The sequence below is a fragment of the Theropithecus gelada genome, chromosome 4 (assembly GCF_003255815.1).
Source record: "Theropithecus gelada isolate Dixy chromosome 4, Tgel_1.0, whole genome shotgun sequence".
Lineage (NCBI taxonomy): Eukaryota > Metazoa > Chordata > Mammalia > Primates > Cercopithecidae > Theropithecus > Theropithecus gelada.
In genome coordinates this window covers 6,456,750-6,471,476 of record NC_037671.1, presented here as the reverse complement: position 1 = coordinate 6,471,476, position 14,727 = coordinate 6,456,750, and the positions used below count along the sequence as shown (strand labels likewise).

Here is a 14,727-nt window from a genome sequence, read left to right as displayed (position 1 = left end):
GTTTTGCTCATTTTTGTTGTTGCTGTTTTGTTTGTTGGTTTTGTTTTGTTTTGAGACAGGTTCTCCCCCTGTTGCCCAGGCTGGAGTGCAGTGGTGCAGTTATAGCTCAAGTGATCCTCCTGCCTCAGCCTCCCAAGGAGCTGGGACTATAGGGGTGCCCCACCATGCCAGGCTAATTTTTGTATTTTTTGTAGAGATGAGGTTTTGCCATGTTTTCCAAGCTGGTTTCAAACTCCGGAGCTCAAGTTATCCATCTGTCTTGGCCTCCCAAAGTGCTGGGATTATTAGGTGTTAGCCACCATGCCTGGCTAGGATTGATTTTTTTCTATTCCTGTGAAGAATGTCATTTGTATTTTGATGGGGATTGCGTTGAATTGAATTTGTAGATCACTTTGGGTGGTATACTGTTTTTGATATCTCCCTAAAATAGCTTCCTATGTGCCCTTAGACAAGAGCAGTGAGTACAGGAGCCCGGTTTTAGCTGGCAGTGGGTCTCCAGAACCTTTATGGGAGACTGAGGATGGCTGAGTCCTTTATCCTGGCTGGGTGTCTGTGGAGCCTCATCTCAGAGGGCTCACAGAGGGCTCTGGAGTCCTAATTGTCTATTGCTCTGGGTTTTGCATTTTGTATTATGGAGCATGGGGAAACCTGGTTCTTTAGTCTGAGTGGGGAGAGTCCTAGCACCAGTGTCTCTGTTTTGGTTTGTTTTGCTCTGTTTGGGCAACCCAGAGATCGAAGAGCGACAGAGTCCTCCTAGTGCCTTGCCTTGTGGGAGGTGCTGGCCCCCAAGTGAGAGGGACAGATTAGAGCTCCCTGGAGCCACCTCTGATGCAGAAGCTCCTGGGGCACAGTGCCTGGCACGTGCTGCAGCCCTCCCTGGCCTCCTGTTTCTATTAGTGATGTGGATGAACACACGGCCCACGTGTACCCTAAGGGACGAGCATAGTGAGACGAAATATAACAGGGAGAAACGTAGAGTCTCATGTTGCAGTTGAAAGTATGTTTTGTTTGCCTTTTTGCAAGGGCTGAGGACAGGTTTCAGCCACTGCTGTTTGTGGCCTTCCGTGTGTGATGGGGGTGCAGTGTCCAGGTCTAGGAAGGCGGGGGTCCTGGCCTCCTTACGCAAGTCAAGACTATCCCCGGGATGCAGCAAGACGAATTACTGCATCCAGAGAAGAGTGTCTGGTGGACAGGGGTCAAAAGAATGGGAGGAAATGTGGAAGGGCAGCTAGGAGGCAGGGGATGCCACCCTCAGGTGTTGGCGGGCCGCCACAGGAAGGGGTCACGTGGGGGCTGGCACTGGGCCTGTGGGTAGAAGTAACTGTGGATGACTTTGGCTCAGCACAGAATACGTTCTAACATATGGGGCTGCCTAACCGTGGAGTCTGCACCAGCCTGTGGTTGACAGTCTCAGTACAAAGTCTGGGGGCCCGGAGGTGCTGCTGCAGGAGGTGGCAGGCGGCTCAGCCTCTTGCACCTTGCAGACCCGAGGGCCTCAGGTGCCCTGGGTGTTTCCTCCTCTTCCTTTGCTCTGCCGGTCACTGAGTCTGATGTTCCCTCTCTGAACCCCCCAGACCCTCCGATCTCTGTTCCCGGTCTAGCCAGCCCCTCACTGTGTCTAAGGGAGCTTCTTAATCTAGAGCTGCTTAACCTGCCAGTGGTGAGGCGATACGTCCACCCACACCATGGCAGATACCTCCCTTCGGGAATGCTTTTTAATGAAATTACTATTGACAATAAATAGCCCCAACATCCCTTTGAGAAAATGGCTCACACATAGGCACATCATGTTCTCAGTCTTGGTCCCATATTTGGCATGTTTCTGGATCTGTGGGTCCCCAGGCTGAGGCGCGGGGTCCAGAGAGCCCTGGCATCACCTGAGACTGTCCACATGGCTTTCTCTCATGCCTCCGCCTTTCTCCAGGACATGAACCCAAGGACTGAGCCAGTCATCCCAATGCTCTGACCTCTAAGGCTCATTAACTGTCTTTTTGTCTTTTTTTTTTTTTTGAGACGGAGTCTTGCTCTGTCGCCCAGGCTGGAGTGCAGTGACGCGATCTCGGCTCACTGCAAGCTCTGCCTCCCGGGTTCACACCATTCTCCTGCCTCAGCCTCCCGCGTAGCTGGGACTACAGGCGCCTGCCACCTCGCCCGGCTAATTTTTTTTTGTATTTTTAGTAGAGATGTGGTTTCACCGTGTTAGCCAGGATGGTCTTGATCTCCCGTCCTTGTGATCTGCCCGCCTCAGCCTCCCAAAGTGCTGGGATTACAAACGTGAGCCACTGCACTTGGCTCATTAACTGTCTTAAAAACTCACTCTCACAATCAAGCCCAAGTCCTTGGTCATTCTGGGCATTCAGAGCCTAGCCCATGTTAGCCTTTTGATTTTGTCACCTCCACTCCAGAGCCTCAGCCTCCTGCGGGTAGACTAGCCAGCTGTTGCATGAACTGTGGCCCTGCAGGGTCCTTCGTGCAAACCTGCCTGCCTGTCCACTGCTGTCCTGGTGAATTTCATTCATTCCCAGCCGAGAACATCCACCTTCCTCCTCCATTTCTTATGCCACTGACATACGTGTAGGGAGGCGGTGCCATGGGGGACAGGCACTGTGACCGTCTCTGCTCTCAATTTAGGCTGGCGATGGGGACCTGCAGGCGCCAAGTGCCTTTTCTAGGACAGTTTAGTTGTTAGGAGTTCCACTAGATGGCGCCTGGTGCTAGCAGTCGCGGCGACCGTTTCCACATCCTGGGGCCACGGTGAGGACAGTCAGGATGGACTGCAGCCCTTGGCAATCCTTCCAACCAGTGCAGCCTTAATCATTCTTTGTCCCAATGCTTATCAAATGTAAGAAAGCAGGAATCTAGAGCGTTCTGCCCCGTGGCTGCAGCTGTGCAATGTAAAAGGAAATGCAAACCTCAGCTTCGATCTGGCAACTTGGGCTTGTCAATCTCAGCCACAAAAATCTGACCATTCAGGTTTAAGAGGCCTGGAAATGAATCACAATTTTATTTTTCATTAATCTGGCTTCTGGCCAATCTCAACCTTAGTTTTACTATGTAGGGGTAGCCCAGTTAGCCAGTTAATAAAGGGGCACAGCTTTGGGTTTTGTTCCGTTGCTGGAGTGCATTGGAAATACAGTGGGAGAGAGGAGGTGAAAGGGAGGAAGGCTATAGTGTGAATGCTTTCACGGCTGAGACTGCGTGTCTGCTGAGAAAAGGAATAGAGTTATTGAAGTGAGGGGTCGTGACACGTTTGTGGGGCTATGAAAACATAGCTGCATCTAAAAAACAGAAAAATTGCCATCAGGCAAATAGATACACTGGTCATTGGTGCAAAGAAGATCCATTGACTGACAGATGCAAAGATTCATGAGGGAAACTTTGAGGAGAAACAGGATTTGCATAGCCTCGAGGCATCCTCCCTCAATTATTAACTACAAAGGGAAAGGTGGTAACTTCACTGTGGAAACAGCTGGCAGAAGCCTCCTCACCAGGCACTCCACAGCAGCCTCACCAGCAGCAGGACCTATCGGCATCACCCCCACGCTCATGTGCCACTCCAGGTCTCATGCAGCGTCACTGTGTGGGATTCCTGCCAAAAATGCATCACCTCGATCGAATCACTCTGAAACTGCCAACAAACCCAAATCGAGGGACATTTGCTAAAATAGTTCAGTTCTCTCTTAAAGTATTATGGTCATGAGGGACAAGGAAAGATGGAGGAACCGTCAGAGGTCGTAGAAGACCAAGACAGAGCAACACATTGCAACAAGAGATCCTGGATTGGGGCCCGCACGGAAAAGAGGAGCATTGGTGGAAAAACTGTTGAAATTCGAGTGAAGGAGGTCTTTCCTTTAGTTAACAGTGTTGTGCCAATGTCAGTTTCCATGGAAGGGCAGGGCTGTTTTCATTTGGAAAAATACGAGTGTAAAAAAATAGCTTGAAAGTGAACTATTTCATGGAATCACTCATGTATGTGATTAAAATGGCTACATCGGTCAAAGATTCTTGCCGTAGATACTAAGCTGACTCCTAAGACATTCACATTGTATGTGTGAAGAGCGGCTCAGATGCTACAATTTTTCTGGAATTACAACATTTTCTTCCGTTCTTTTTTATTTACATCATAATGGATGTGAGGACATTACTGACGATGATCATAATAGCTGTGAGGAAATGCGGACCTCAGCCTTGATACGGCTACTTGGACTCATCAATTTCAGCCACAAAATCTGATTATTTAGGTTTAGGGGGCCTGGAAATAGAACACTGTTTCTCATTAATCTGGCTTCTGTATAACGTCAACCTTATTTTTACTGTATGGGGTAGCCCCGTTAGCCAGTTCATAAAAGGGGACTGAATGATCATGATAGACTACTCAGGACTCTTCACCGAGCCCTCAGCATTTGCTAGATTCTTGACATACATCATCTCAGTCAGTCTGCATAATGGCCTTTGGAGTGGATACCTTTATTTCCATCGTACAGATGAGGAAACTGAGCAAGAAGTCACCTGCTCTGCAGGCGTAAGCAGCAGAGCCTTCCCCAGCTGCACCGTCTGCGTGCTTTCCTACCTGCTCATGCCTCCTGAGGAGCCAGCATTCCACACTGCAGACACGCCATACTTGCTAGTGCTCTGTCCACACTGCAGACACGCCATACTTGCTAGTGCTCTGTCCACACTGCAGACACGCCATACTTGCTAGTGCTCTGTCCACACTGCAGACACGCCATACTTGCTAGTGCTCTGTCCACACCGCAGACATGCCATACTTGCTAGTGCTCTGTCCACACTGCAGACACGCCATACTTGCTAGTGCTCTGTCCACACTGCAGACACACCATCCTTGCTACTGCTCTGGTCGAAGGCACATGGCAAGTTACCAGTGGACTTTGTTACACGTCAGGCTCCCTGGTCCTGTAGGAATGAATCTTAATGAAGCCTTTTGCTTGAAGGAACAAAATCATGGTCTACACCATACTCTCGTGAAAACTGACCCAGGAGGTCAACTCCCATTTAAATATCTGCTGTCCGTGGTTGAAATGGGGCACAGACTACAGGCTTAGCAAGATGATCTCCTTGAACCAGTGGTCCCTACAATTAGAGGCTTGCTAGAGCTAAACAATTTTTCTTCTTTTTTTAAACTGTGGACCTGTTCTAATTTGTACAGCTTTTCTTAGGACTGTTTTGTTAAAGTGACCAAATAAATAAAAATGTAAACTGTTATAGAATCTGTGCTCCGTTTTCAACTAGCGCAGGCATATGAAAACTGTGTACATTCCCTAGGTTTTAAGACAATTTGCTTTTCAATAAACCATCCCTTTCTGAACCCGAGTTGTAAATAAATGTTGCAAAGGTTGCTGCACACCTGCCAGCTGTGTAGCCTGGCTTACCCCAAGGTTTTCTGAGGTTCTGGGGCTGAGAGCAGAGGCGGGATCCAGGAGGGAACCGGAGCTTCTCAGGGACCATCTTTAGTGAAATATGAGAGTCTAAGCGAAGTCGCTTTCTGGGCCGGGCCTGAGACAGCAAGGTCCATGCAGTAGGCACCAGACATACCTTAGTGTTCTCCAGGGCCCAGCCAGCCTTGCAAATAATTAAACCACATGTATGTGCACGAGGCTCCTTGTCATAGGCAATTAAGGAATGATTTCTTACAAATTTATTTTTTGGGAGACTGGTAAAGACTCCCATTTTATAGAGCTCCAAATTTCACATTTAGGAAAGATTAGGCATGTAAAATACCTCTTCAGAATTTTATTCAGAAGTGATTTGCAGCAGTGACATTTGTTTTAACTTGTAGGCCACCACCCAACCAAATTCCCTTTGCGAAAGCGGTGGGAGAAAGGGGAGGGGCTGTCAGCTGGCTGTATGGAGGTTGCTCTGAGGTTTTATGTGCTTCCCATAAAAGACAGATTTGGGTCAGAGTTAATAAAAACAATAAAGGGAGTGGTTCTGTGCTGCCACCCATTTTAGATAGAGAGGCGAGGGACTCTTAGTTTATCTTGTTAGGGTGTAGCAGTTTTCACAGTCCGCCTGTTCAGTGAGGCTTTGGTAAGCATCTTCGTTCGCCCCTTTGGCACCTGGAAGTGTGGCTGATCCCAGAGTTTGGGCACGGATTCCTCTTTGCTTCGTAGAGCTCCTTCTCAGCACCTGCAGCCCTACCAGTGGTACAGGGAGGAGGGCAGGGAAGAGCTGAGGACTGATGTCCCCATGAAACACCAGTGGCCCCTTCTCCAGAGAAGCAGGCAGAATTTTAGCAATGACTTGATGAATCTGACTGATGAATCGACATCTTGATCCTATGGGGGGTGAGGAGGAAATGTGTTTTTCTTTCCTCATTTTTGTGTAATTTCCCTAATTCTCTTCATTTGGAAAACAGTTCAAAGAACTGAGAACCAAATACCTAGAAAGATTAAACAGAAAGTGACTTATTTCAGTCACAAAAAAAAGCAAATCCATACGCAGGAATAAACCAGTCTGAATTGTGGTAACGTGTAAGAAAAAATAAAGGAAAACAGTCCCCCAAGCAACTAAGGCGTCCGATGGGGCAGTGAGCGATGTTCCTGTTGGGTGTGGCGTGCCGGGGGAGGGGAGGGCTGTTGGGAGCTGTGCCCCGAATGGGAATAAGATAATCCCTTGGATTTGAGAAGGCACCAGGAATTTGGAGTATATTTTAGGCATGGCTTTTATGATGGGGTACGTAGAGGTTCTGATTCAAAAGAACAGATGAAGGTGGTCCAGGTCTTAGAACTGAGGTTCGGAGATGAGCAGTCTTACGGGCAGCTGGAGGACTTTAGTGCCAAGAACTGGCCATGGCTACCAGGTCTCATCTGCCGAGCGGGGGGACGGAAACGCGGTCCCTCAGAAAATACAAACGAACGCTACAGCAGAGAGTCCACCACTCGTGCTTTTTATGCCTGGATGGACCAGATGGCATGATGCGATCCAGGAGTTCATGGGATTTCAGAGTGAGAAGGATCCTCAGAGATTAATACAACTTTGAAATTTTCCATTGGAGGAAACTGAGTCCCAAGGCCATGGAGCTCATTGTCCTGGCTCCTCATCCTCCGTTCCAGCCCCTCCAGCCGAGGACGAGCGCAGACTCCCACACTCTCTAGCTCACGCCATGCAGCCAGTGTGGACGTAGGAAGTCGTTTTTCTTTGTTGGCTTTTCTAAATTACCCAAATCTGTGCTTATTTGGGAAAAAAAATCATTTACATAAATCATTACATTTATATGCAGCAAAACAGTGAAAGTCACCCTTTGATTTAAAATGCACACTGAGAAGTAACTCACGAATGGGCAACCAATACTGTATATTCTCACTTAGAAGTGGGAGCTAAGCTATGAGGATGCCAAGGCATGGGAATGATATCATGCAGTTTGGGGACGTGGGGTGAGGGATAAAAGATGGAGCCACCAAATCTCAGAAATCACCACTAAAGAATTTATCTGTGTAACCAAGACCCACCTGTACCCCCAAAACTATTGAAATAAAATAAAACGCAGACCTATTTCACACAATCAGAACAACAACCCAGGCCGTCAATATTGTTACTCCTGTCTCAGCCACAGTGAGAGCTCAGCAAGGCGAGGTACCCTGGGCAGAGCCACGCGTCACTGTGCTATGGATCTGCTCTCACGTGCAGACTCACAGATTCGAGCCCAATACTCCTTCTTTGTACTCTAGCTTTAAGCCCACAGCGAAGGGCATGTGGAGAGAGAGCTCAGGCAGCCAGAGCATCTTTGTAAGGGGAGAGACCCACAGCACGCCTGGCTTCTGAGGGGTTGACCTCTTCCCTGACTTTGTGGGGCAGAGCTCTGAATGGGTCTTGGGGGCACAGCATTCTCTTACAGTGTGGAAGCGAGGCACGGGCAACAGGTGGAGGAGAAAGTAGGGGGATGGGGGTAAGCCCCAAGCTCCAAAACCTCAAGCACCGAACCCTCCTGAGAACTCACGTTGTTGCTTTGATTTTCAGAAATCATGAGGTCCAATGGATTTTGTTTAGCAAATACCGAAACAATAGTTATTGACCACAGTATACCAAATGGAAGAGACCAGCACCTGGGCATGGACCCAACAGAGCATTTGTAAGTACGCTGATTGGAATATTGTTTCATAGATTATCCTGAGCCGTCTGTCTTGTGGGATGGGGGCTCACTGTTCTTACAGAAGGAAGTGGGTGCCCAGAGCCACCCAGCAGCTCCTGCCTGCATTTGGACACTGATTTGAAAAGTTTGCCTTTCCTAGAGTCTGCTGACATCTTGATTAGTAAACCTGTGGAGGACGGAGTTGCTGGCTCTGAGGGGCATTTAGGAGACATGCAGGGCCAGGGGCCTGGTTTGTGTGGGGCCCTAAAGGGTGTGATGCTGTCTCCAGGGCCAGGAGGGCCACATGCCTCACACTCAGTGGTCCTGATTCCCTGGGATGGGGACATGTTTGCCGCATGGCCGCCTGGCCCTGTGCTGGAGGTGTAGGATGTGTCTGATTACTGAGGCTGGACAGCCAAAGCCACCGCTGTCTTCTTTGCTCTTTCTGTCTCTGGTTTGACTGTAACACATGCTCCAGAGAGCCCGACACTGGGGGCACTGTGAGGCGCAGAACCTTCGCCTCGGCTCTTCGCCAGGCATCTTCATGGTGAATTACAGGGACACCAGGTCCCCAGACAGCTTGGCCTCTGTTTCCTGACATAGCCAAATCCAGGCTACTTCTTGGCTGCATGAGCTCAGAAAGTTATTTAAACTTTCCTGACTTCTCTTGCCTTCGCGGGACCATTCTGCTGTCTCACCATGGGCTGTGTTGAAGACCACAGATGATGAGTGTAAAACATCCCGCTTGAGAGCCCCACAGAGGCAGCTCTGGCTGCAGAGTCTCCCTGTGGGCCCAGGAATGACATAGCCTGGGGATGGCCCGGGTCTTGCCCCACCCATTTGCTAGCCCTCCACAGCAGCAGATTGAAACTAGAACTAGGCGGGCCATATGTGCCAAGACCCACATCCGGGCCTGTGGGCTGCAGGGCTGTGACCCTAGCATGAACCTGGGCTCCAGCCAGTGGCCTGGGCCTCCTCTGCTGAATCCCTGCTCCGTGACTGAGCATGGCGGGGGGTGGGGCGTGGGGGGTCCCTGTCAGGCTTGTGGGACTGGCTCCTGCTAACAGAGACCAGTGTGTGTCTCAGGTAGACGGTGCGAGAATCCTTCCCAGTGGAGGGGTCAGGAACTGCTGGTGGCAGAGGCTGTCCCGGTGGGGCCAAGGCCACAGCTTTCCTGACCTGCTTTGCCCCTTTGTGTCCCTTGCCCTGACCCCCCTGTACATAGCTCATTCACTCATTCCCTGTGGGTCCCCCATGCCAACAGGCTGGCACCGTGGAGGTACAAGGCTGGGGTGTAATCACGGATGAAAGAAAGAGGCCTTTTAGCTTGGCAGGGGTAGTTACTGGCCAGGCACTGTCTTGGGGGAGAAGACAGATGGAGACCCTTTCTCATCACCAGTTGTGCAGGCTCTGAGTCTCCAGTGTTTCCAAGGGGACCCCTTTCTATCTCCAAGAGGCCCTCGGCTCCCTGGAATGAGGCCAGATTTAGGAGGCAGGTTCAACTGTGAGCGGGCTGGAGCTGAGGAGAAACGCACGAGAGAAGAAAGCCGGGCCAGGGGTGTGGCTCTTGCGGCAGCCCCGGGCTGTGTGTGGACAGGAATGACAGGTCTTGAATAGGCGGCCACCTGCTCCCGGACGCCTGGTTCACAGGGAGAGAGGGCCGAGAAAATCTCCACGATCCCAGGAAAGCCTAACAAAGAAACGCCTGGGGCTCAGGGGAGCATTTGGAGGGAGTTCTGACTCGGGCTTGCCAGGCCTCTCTCTGGCTGCTCAATCTCGGGCAGTGCAGTGGAGTTTATAATGGTCCAGCTCCAGTGTCTCGCAGGGACGATCTGTTACTGTACGGCCTCCGCTGTCGGGTGGGGAGTTGACAGCAACCAAGGGCGCAGAGAGATCCCGTTTGTGGAACTGGAGGCTTCACCTCCCTGCGCGGCTGTCCTCCCTGGCACCCGAGGCTGACCATCTGGCCTGAGTCTGTGAGCTCAGTGCTGCCGGGCCCATGGCAGGGCCCCCACAGCAGAGTCTTGGCAGGCTGCCCCCAGTCTGGCCCCAGGGGCAAGTGGGCACCAGTGCCGGGGCCCAGAGACCGCCCTGCACTCAGGAAATGGTTGTATCTGATAGAGATGGGGCCAGTGGGGGCTTCTGGGACTCTGCAGGTGACAGTCTCAGCTGGTGAAGGGATTGCCCGGCTTCTGGGAAGTCATCTAGGGCCGAGGCACTGGGCGGTTCTGTGGGGACCTCAGGGAGCTTCAGCACTGTGACTCTTTTTTCCCTGAGCATCCCAGTGCCCCTCCTTCCTCATGTCCTCAGGGTCATCCTGTGATCTGGGTGGGGAGGACGGGCAGGTGGTGGGACACTGTTTGAGGTGGCACTGTGGCTCTGCCCCTCACCTGGCTTGAGCCTTTCAGCACACCCAAGGCTCCCCATTGGGTTTCCATCCAGCCCTGGTCTGGGGAAGAGATTTCATTCCCTGGGATGAAGTTGGAGAGCTGCTCTGTCTCCGTGAGCCCCCGTAGCTTTCCCACCCACAGCTAGGGCTCTTCGTGCCACGGCCTCTGTTCCAGCCTCGTGTTGCCAGGACCGTGGGCACAGGGAAGCTGAGGCGGGGGCTGACAACACACCCCAGGCCTGGCCGTGGAGTCAGAGGGGAGGCCTCCTCTGCAGCCTCGGTCTTTCTTATCCACACACCTGAAAGCTGTCTTCACAGCCCCGTGCCTTGAGGTCAGCGGGATACGCACAGCGTACTAGGTTTGGGGGAACATGTGCTCACCCTGCCTTGTTGTGTGTCTGGCCAGGGGCCTGGACTGTGCGGTAATCTTGGCCATGGCAAAGCTTTGCAGATATGGCTGAGTTCCCACAGTTGTCACTGGCCAGGGCCACCTTCAGGCACTAGGGGCGGCACAGGAGGCAGCCCTGAGGTGACTCCCAGGAGGGCAGGGCGGCCCCTTGCCTCTGTCCACACTCCCACACAGCCTGCTGGGTTTGGGCTGATTCATAGGTTGAGGGAGATGCCACAAGCAGCACGGCTCCGTCCCCCTTCCTGGGGAGAATGTCCTTCTTGTGCTTTTCTCTTTGTTATGTGTTTTTTAAGACTTGGAGTCTCTTTTTGTAATGTAGGAGGTCATGCGTGGGCTGCGGAGAGAGTAGAAACAGTTCCAGTGTGTGGGGAGTCAGTATCGCGGGCTTTTCGTCCCCTTATGTTTGGGGTTTGTATTCTTTTCTTGGTTCTCCACACCCCATGTAAGTCCCCCACATTCGGATGCTTCTCATCTGCCAGAGCCCGAATGGAACACGTACCCGCATGCAGGCTTCCCCGCTAGAAGGTATCTTTCCCTGCGACCTCCACGCGCCTCGCCGGCTCTTCTCCAGCCTCCTGTTCCCTCCGCAGCCTCCTGTGCCACCATGTGCCAACTTGGCTGTGGTCAGGCTGTGAGCCCGTGACCACTCCTCTCTGAGCTGTCCCCAGGGCCCAGCACGAGGCAGGCGCCTCTTCCCTGAGGACGGACCCCGCCTGCCTTGTTCACTGCTGATCCTGCAGCCTTCCGCGGTGCTGGGCACAGAGCAAGAGGTGTAAATCAGCACCCCGTGGATGAAGGAATGGATGAAGGCCTCGCTAAGGGTTGTCTAAGCAAATACAGACAGCAGTCTCCAAGGCAGTGGAAACCAGAAGCTCTGGCAGTCTCAGAGTAGGAGCCAGCTCACCAGTTAATTTGTAGCTGTGATTTTTTGCACCCTTACTTATGGGCATTGAAAGCCATGCTCACGGGCCTGGCGGGTATTTGGTGTTGATCCCAACAATGAGCCAGCCCTCACTTCTGTTTTCTCTAATTTCAGATTTGAGAATGGCAGTGAGTTTCCCTCAGAGCTGGAGGACGGGGATGACCCAGCAGCCTACGTCACCAACCTGTCGTATTACCACCTGGTGCCCTTCGAGACAGACATTTTGGACTGAACCTCTCTGTCAGGCCTCCCCCGCCTCAGCTGTTCACTGCCAGCTCTGATGCTGTCCACTGTGCTGGCCCCCATGGTCACAGCTGCTGCCCCAACCCTGGACCTCCCAGATGTCCCAGGCCCCACGGACGCCAGGAGGTCTGGGTGTCCTGCAAGTGGAGCAGCAGGGGCTCCTAGTGGGCCAGGCTGACCGCAGAATCTCCAGCAAGCTGAGGTCATGGCCGGACGCCACAGGGCCTGTGTTCTGAGGGTCCTCACTCCCCGCTTGGTGCCCACAGGGCTGCACACTGCTGGGGCGGGGACAGTTCCTGCAGGGCTCGCTCTCACTGTGACTGCTTTCTGGGAGGTGCATCCCTCCTGGTCAAGTGGCCTAGCGCCCCCCGGCCACCCTGACTCCCCACCATTCCCTCCTGCAGCAAATGCACAAAACGTCTTAAGGGAGATTTTGACAAGTGCCCATTCCAGATGCCACAGGCAGGGGATGTTTAGTAATCCAGGATTTCTCTGAGAACTGGGATGTGTGGCTTTTTTTTTTTTGCTTTTTATCTTTTATCTGGAAACTGGCTTTGGGTCAACCCCAGGAGTGTTTGCAGAAGGCCCAGCACAGTGGGGGGTATTAGCCGCAGGGCGGGGAAGGCATTGCTGACCAGATGCCCGTGTGAGCTTGGACTGAGCGCTGCTGGTTCTTCCAGACGAAGGGAATTTCCTCCCGGCCTGCCAGGTCTCTGGGCCTTCGGCGCAGGTCCCGGTGCTGCAGCCACACCACCCCGGAGTGCTTGTTGACGGAGTTGCCATAATGAACTTGAAAGGACGGGACTCAGAGGGAAGCTGGGGCTCCCCTGCCTGCAGGAGAGGATCCCCGTTCTTCAGGCTTCTCTGCTCAGTGTCTACTAACGACCGACATTTGCTAATGTAAATAATAGTAAATTATTGAGAATTCTAATTCTTTTACACAGTCTGTTTTTAATCTATTTTAATTAAATAAAATCTATGACTCTACTTTGGTCTGTCCAAGATGTTTGTGTATAAAGGCATGGTTCTTTCTGTCCCCTGCCTTGGGACAGGGTGGAAACCAAATACTGACTCTTCGGGCCTGGCCCCTCCCCCTCTTCCTGTCACATTCCGTGAGTGAGAAAGTGCGCTGTGTTCTTACCCCAGGGAAACGATCTGCCCGGATTGAAACATGGACACACAGCTTGTTTTCTTTTGGCGGGAGAAGGGGGTTGACTTAGGGTTTGTTTCTTTTCCTCCATTTTTCTTTTTGGCAGCCGCAGGAAATCTCTTTGATGGCCCAGCTGCAAAGCACATGGACTTCCTTTGGTTTTGCGTTCCCCTCTGCCTTCCAGCTGTGTTGTTTAAACCATCTCGATTTCAAATAGGCTAGTAGGTGGCTCACTCTGGGGTTGACCATTTGCCTTGTTTTTCTTGATGCGTCAAATTTGGTTCTGTGCAAGGATGGGGCTCCCTGTTTGGTAGCTGAGGTTAGAATTGATCAGCGTGTTCGGTCGATGCCATCTGACTTTCCAGGATTGATTCACGGGCTCGTCTCATCTGTTTCACAGACCTGCTTCTCCCCAGCCATCTGGTCACTGATGCAGCTTCTTTGGCCACCTCCTTGCTCAGGCTGTGTTCCTCTGTCAAGACTCAAATTTGGCTCCCCAACCCCATCCCCTATTCAGCCTTCACTGAAGAAGTTTTACCATTCCCAGTCCGTGCGCAATGAGGTCAGCTATCACTGCTCAGTTTAGCTGGTGGTTTTGCCTGCAAGTATGGGCCCAGTGTGGCCAGATCTCCTAGTTTTTCAGTAAAAGCTAGAAATCTGACTCTTCTTTGTGAAATATCCCAATTTTAAGGTGTTGGCAAAAAATACATAAATACGTAAAAATAAACAAAAATAGATTAGGAACTTGACCAAGCGAAAGAATTGTGAATTTTCAGCCTCTAAACTGTCATTTCAGAAAATCGATACCAGAGCATTTGAGGTTCATGTGTGAATTTTCATTCTTGCCCACACATTCCTCTGGGGACCAGCTTCTCTCCTAATTCACTCTCAGGCTCTTTGTGCTGCTCTGGCAACTAAGGGACCCTTGGCTGCAGTGGCTTGGACACTGCCCTTAGTCACTGACAATTGTGTGAAGGCTGCTGTCATAACCTCCACTTACTACCTGAGGCTCCTGTGAAGTAGTGGGCGATTCAAACAAATTCCCGTTGCCACCTAAGTTTCCCATCTGAAAAGCGCTTTCGGCACACACTATTTATGGGCTGAGGAATCATCGCTTCTTTGTCTGTTTTGTAATAAATGCTCATTTTCATGTATGAGGCCTGCCTAAAGTGAAAACTGCACAATGTAAACATGGCCTAAGCCTGCTTGTGATGATTCCTCCAGAACTGACACTCTCCAGCACTTCCCGTTGTGGGGAGGCACAAGAGCATAAGCTACCTGGTAACGGAGCTGACTGTGGGCTCATTCGTGAGCATACAATTCTCATGGCTGTAACATTTATTAATGGAAGTATACTCGGGGGTGTTGGCAGCCAAACTGCCCTGAGAAATGTGTCCTAACCTTCACTAGTTTCTCCTGTTGGGGATAGAACACATTCTTGGCTTTCATTTTAGAAGCATTCTGTCAAATTACAAGCCTTTTTACTGCAACTAAAATTTCTGTCCCGTGTCCTCTGTGCCTTCTG

At 51.4% G+C, this 14,727-nt stretch overlaps 1 protein-coding gene across 1 annotated transcript in view; it reads left to right on the top strand.

The window, feature by feature from the left end:
- PXDC1 (PX domain containing 1) overlaps positions 1-13,044 on the top strand; it is a 30,447-nt gene extending 17,403 nt beyond the window's left edge. Inside the window, exons 4-5 of the mRNA XM_025384145.1 lie at positions 7,978-8,089; positions 11,924-13,044. Coding sequence (XP_025239930.1) covers positions 7,978-8,089; positions 11,924-12,041 — 230 coding nt within the window. The 3' untranslated portion in view covers positions 12,042-13,044. The remainder of the gene's footprint in view (positions 1-7,977; positions 8,090-11,923) is intronic.
- The last annotated feature ends 1,683 nt before the right edge of the window (positions 13,045-14,727 follow it).